This window comes from Eupeodes corollae, chromosome 2 (assembly GCF_945859685.1).
Source record: "Eupeodes corollae chromosome 2, idEupCoro1.1, whole genome shotgun sequence".
Classification (NCBI taxonomy): Eukaryota; Metazoa; Arthropoda; class Insecta; order Diptera; family Syrphidae; genus Eupeodes; species Eupeodes corollae.
In genome coordinates, this window is record NC_079148.1 from 81,932,171 (window position 1) to 81,936,211 (window position 4,041).

At 44.5% G+C, this 4,041-nt stretch overlaps 1 protein-coding gene across 1 annotated transcript; it reads right to left on the minus strand.

The window, feature by feature from the left end:
- Positions 1 to 2,970: 2,970 nt before the first annotated feature.
- LOC129945075 (uncharacterized) lies at positions 2,971 to 3,276 on the minus strand. Its single transcript, XM_056054736.1, has one exon. It carries the CDS (start codon positions 3,274 to 3,276, stop codon positions 2,971 to 2,973), a length of 306 nt encoding a protein of 101 aa, XP_055910711.1.
- Between the last annotated feature and the right edge of the window lie 765 nt (positions 3,277 to 4,041).

Below are 4,041 nucleotides of genomic sequence, written 5' to 3' on the forward strand. Positions count from 1 at the left end.
TATTCTTTGAGGTCTTGGACAAGACATATGAGCAGTGCCCTGGCTACGACATTAAAATTGTCTTAGGAGATTTTAATGCCAAGCTAGGAAAAGAAGATGTCTTTGGTGGTATAATCAGAAGATACAGCCTGCACGACACTACCTCCGACAACGGATTCAGGCTGGTCGATTTCGATGCGGGGCGAGACGTTCTGGTAGCTAGTACGCAGTTCACGCATCTTTATATCCACAAGGGGACATGGAAATCTCCTGATCAATCAACCGTCAACCAGATTGACCACATTGCGATCGACGCACGACACTTCTCCAGTATCCGTGATATCCGAACATTCCGAGAGGCCAACATTGACTCGGACCACTACCTCGTTGTAGCCAAGGTATGGCTACGGATATCCCGATCCAAGCCAAAACAAGGAAGTACTGTGAGAAGATTCGACGTTAGATGGCTACAATCGCAAGAGACTGCCATGTCCTTTTCCGATCGTGCCTCTAATAACCTCTTAAGGAGTCCTATGCTTCCTGCATTAAGCATTGAAAACCAGTGGCAACATTGCCTTGCAGCCATCAGAGATACCGCCTCTGAAGTGCTAGGTTTCACACGGCCAGCACAGTTGAGCTGCTCGCGAGCTCTACGAGCAGAAGAGGAGAGAGAAACACCGGCTTCTTAGACTTCTTCTCCCAAGGGTACCAGCCACGAACCGAAGCCTGTAAAGACGATCAGGGGAACATCGTAGTAGAATCGCAGTCGATGCTGAGAATATGGAAAGATCACTTCTCCAAATTATATATCGGCGATGACGAACTGAATTCCGCTGTAAGGGAGATAGAACCACTCAACCTCGCCGACGCAGCAGGCGATGACTTGGTACTTGACTTGGCTCGCGAGCAGCTCTCGTCCTTTTGTGCAGCGCGGTTTTGTATGCCTCTTGTTTTGCTGCGTGAGCTTGCCGGCATTCGTCGTCAAACCAGGGGTTTCGCTGTGGTGGCCGTGTGAAACCTAGCACTTCAGAGGCGGCATCTCTAATGGCATGCAGACAACGACACCAGTGCTGAAATCAAACGAAGAATAACTCTTGCAAATCGCTACTTCTTTGGACTTAGAAGGCAATTGAGAAGTAAAGTCCTCTCTCGAGCATGTAAAATTACCATCTATAAGACACTCATCATCCCGGTTCTCATTAATGGCGCTGAGGCCTGGACCCTGTCAAAGAAAGATGAGAGCGTCTTAGGATGCTTCAAGAGAAAAATTCTTCGGGTGATTTTTGGTCCCATAAGCATAGATGGATAATGGAGGAAAAGATATAACGACGAACTGTACGGGCTGTACAGCGACACTGACCTAGTAAGCAGAATTAAAGTCCAACGGCTTAGATGGCTAGGCCATGCAGAGCGAATGGACATCAACGCTCCGGCCCGGAAGGTCTTCGAATCCAATCCCGAGGGACGGCGCAGTAGAGGACGACCGCGACTCAGGTGGCGCACCCAGGTGGGAGAGGACCTCAACCAACTTGGCGTGCGAAACTGGAGACAGCTAGCTAGGGCCCGAGCTGGCTGGAGACGCTTGTTGGTTGAGGCCCAAGTCCGCCCCGGAATGTAGCGCCACCTTAAGTAAGTAAGTATGGTGATACGCCAGTTGAACTATGAACTGAACTTCTCAAGGCACATGCTATATCGCTCAGATGGGCATCCCATTCGCGTTAATAATTTTTAAGATATGAACGGATGGTTGCCAACACTAAGCAGTTGACCTTCTACGACGCGTTCGAGTGCGGCGCATAGTTGGCAGTTTTGAAGTGTCTTATGACGTATTTAGAAAAAAAAATTTTTGAAAATATTTTGCTACAAATTGATTCCCGTTATCCGAGTGAATGATATTTGGAACGCCAAACACGTTGAATACTTCTAGTCACAAAAATTGAATAACACTCGATGTGTTCGCCGTTCTCAAGGCTTTTAATAAAATGAATTTTGACAAGTGATCTAATACTACAAATACGTATACGTTTCCGGACTTCGATCTCGGATAAGGTCAAACGGTCGCTTAGTACAATATGACGTAACAATAGGTGGACGGGAGACTAGGTTAGACGCTTAACTTTGTTTACATATACTACAGTTAGACACATAATTACGAACTTGGACAGTCATATTAGGCCAATAAAAGTGTTGACGGATTCTATTTAAAGTTTTCCCTTTGCCTCCGTGGGCAGTACGTGGGGGATTGTGCGATTTCCTGATAATTTCTTCGGTAAGATCAGAAGGACCTGCTGAAAAAGAGTAACGACAAATTCAAGAAGACCGATGAGGCACTGCAAGCGTTCGATGAACCAAAGAAGGCGTTAACCACGGCACCGGTTCTTTCACATCCGGACTTTAAAAAAAAGATTTTATATCCAGTGTAATGCTTCAGATGTAGGAATTGGAGCGGTACTGTTCCAAAATAACAATGAAGATGAGGAAGTTCCAATTGCATATTTCTCACAGAAATTTAACAAGAGTCAGCGTAACTACATTGTTACGAAAAAGGAGTGTATGGCTGCCGTGATGGCGGTGCAAAAATGCAGGCCGTATGTCGAGGGCAAAATTCTTTTTAAATTTTCGATACCACCCTGCTAAACCAAGCTACCGCTGAACCTGTCTTGGAGACTTGGGAATTGGAAAATCCACAATCGCCTCTACTTTGGCAGGGTCTGTTTTAAGCTGTCCACCACCCACAATGAATCCATAATATTTTAGCTCTTTGAAGCAAAATTTGGATTTCTTCATGTTAATGGTGAAATTAGCCTTGCACAAACAGTCGGCTACTTCATTTAACAAGGTTCTATGCTTGTCAAAATCCGGCGCAATGACAAACAGGTCATCTAAATACACAAACACACGATCCCTAAGTCATGCAGGAATAACCTTGTCCATCAACTGGCATAATCTTTGGGCTGCATTGCATAACCCAAAAGGCATAACAGTGAACTGTCACAAGGGTCTTCCCGGTACCGCAAAGGCAGTCTTTTCCCTACTCTGTTTCTCCTGTGGTATTAGCGGATTCGCGTTTTTCTTCGTCAGGGAGTTCACAGTACGAGAATCAAGACAAAGCCGATTAACGCTTGGTTTTCGGAAGAGAACCACCGGCGAACACCATGAGCTTTCGCTCTCCTCAATAACGCCGAGATCCAACATTCGATCTAGCTCTTCATACAAAATGACTTGTACCGCTGTTGAAACAGGGTAGTGACGCTGTTTCCCAGGGAGTGCATCTCCTGTATCGATGACATGTTCCATAAGCGTTGTCTTCCAAGTCCATCACGGTCAAAACACAAAAATCTCTGCCTGACTGCATCCAGTTTGGCTTGTTGGTCAGAGTTCAACTGGTGAGTGTTCGATAAATATAATTCTTCGTTAACCGAAATGCTGCTAATTATACTTGGGGCTAAATGAAATACTCTCCAGAAGTCTACCCCGAGATAGATCTCCTGGTAAAAATTTGGAACGAGGAAGAATGTTATATCTTGAGCCTTGTTTTCATATTGCACTTTTAAATTTAGTTTTACTACAATGGATTAACTTTTACCGTCAGCCGTTCTAACTCCCGAATGATAGGGTAAAACTTTACCTCGAAATTCGTTAACTAGTAGGTAACCCGATCCGTTATCTAGCAAACCTACCACCTCTTTGTCACCTATCTTAATTTTAGCATAGGGCCTAGGGTCAGATACTAAATTTAGGATCGTAGAGGAAACTCCCACTTTTGAAACGGGAACGGGCTTTTAGTACGTTTTTAAGTAAATAAGTAAGTAAATCTCGCTATTAAAAATTCTTTCTTTAGCTTGGTTGTACTCTTTGATTCTTGCATGTAATGGTTTCATTCTAAAAAAACTTGGTTTTGCCTTTTTACTTTCACTCTTTTCTGTTCGGGTTTCTCGTTTTAAAATTCTGATTTTCTTCTCACCCTCTTCCAAGAGGGGTTTCCATCGCTACATTATCGGATGTGGAGTTTTTGTATCTATTGGGGTTCTGATTTGGATTGGCACGCGATTCCCCCGTACC

Coding starts and splice junctions, on each gene's coding strand:
- LOC129945075 (XM_056054736.1), bottom strand. CDS start 3,276: ATGGAACATGTCATCGATACAGGAGATGCACTCCCTGGGAAACAGCGT.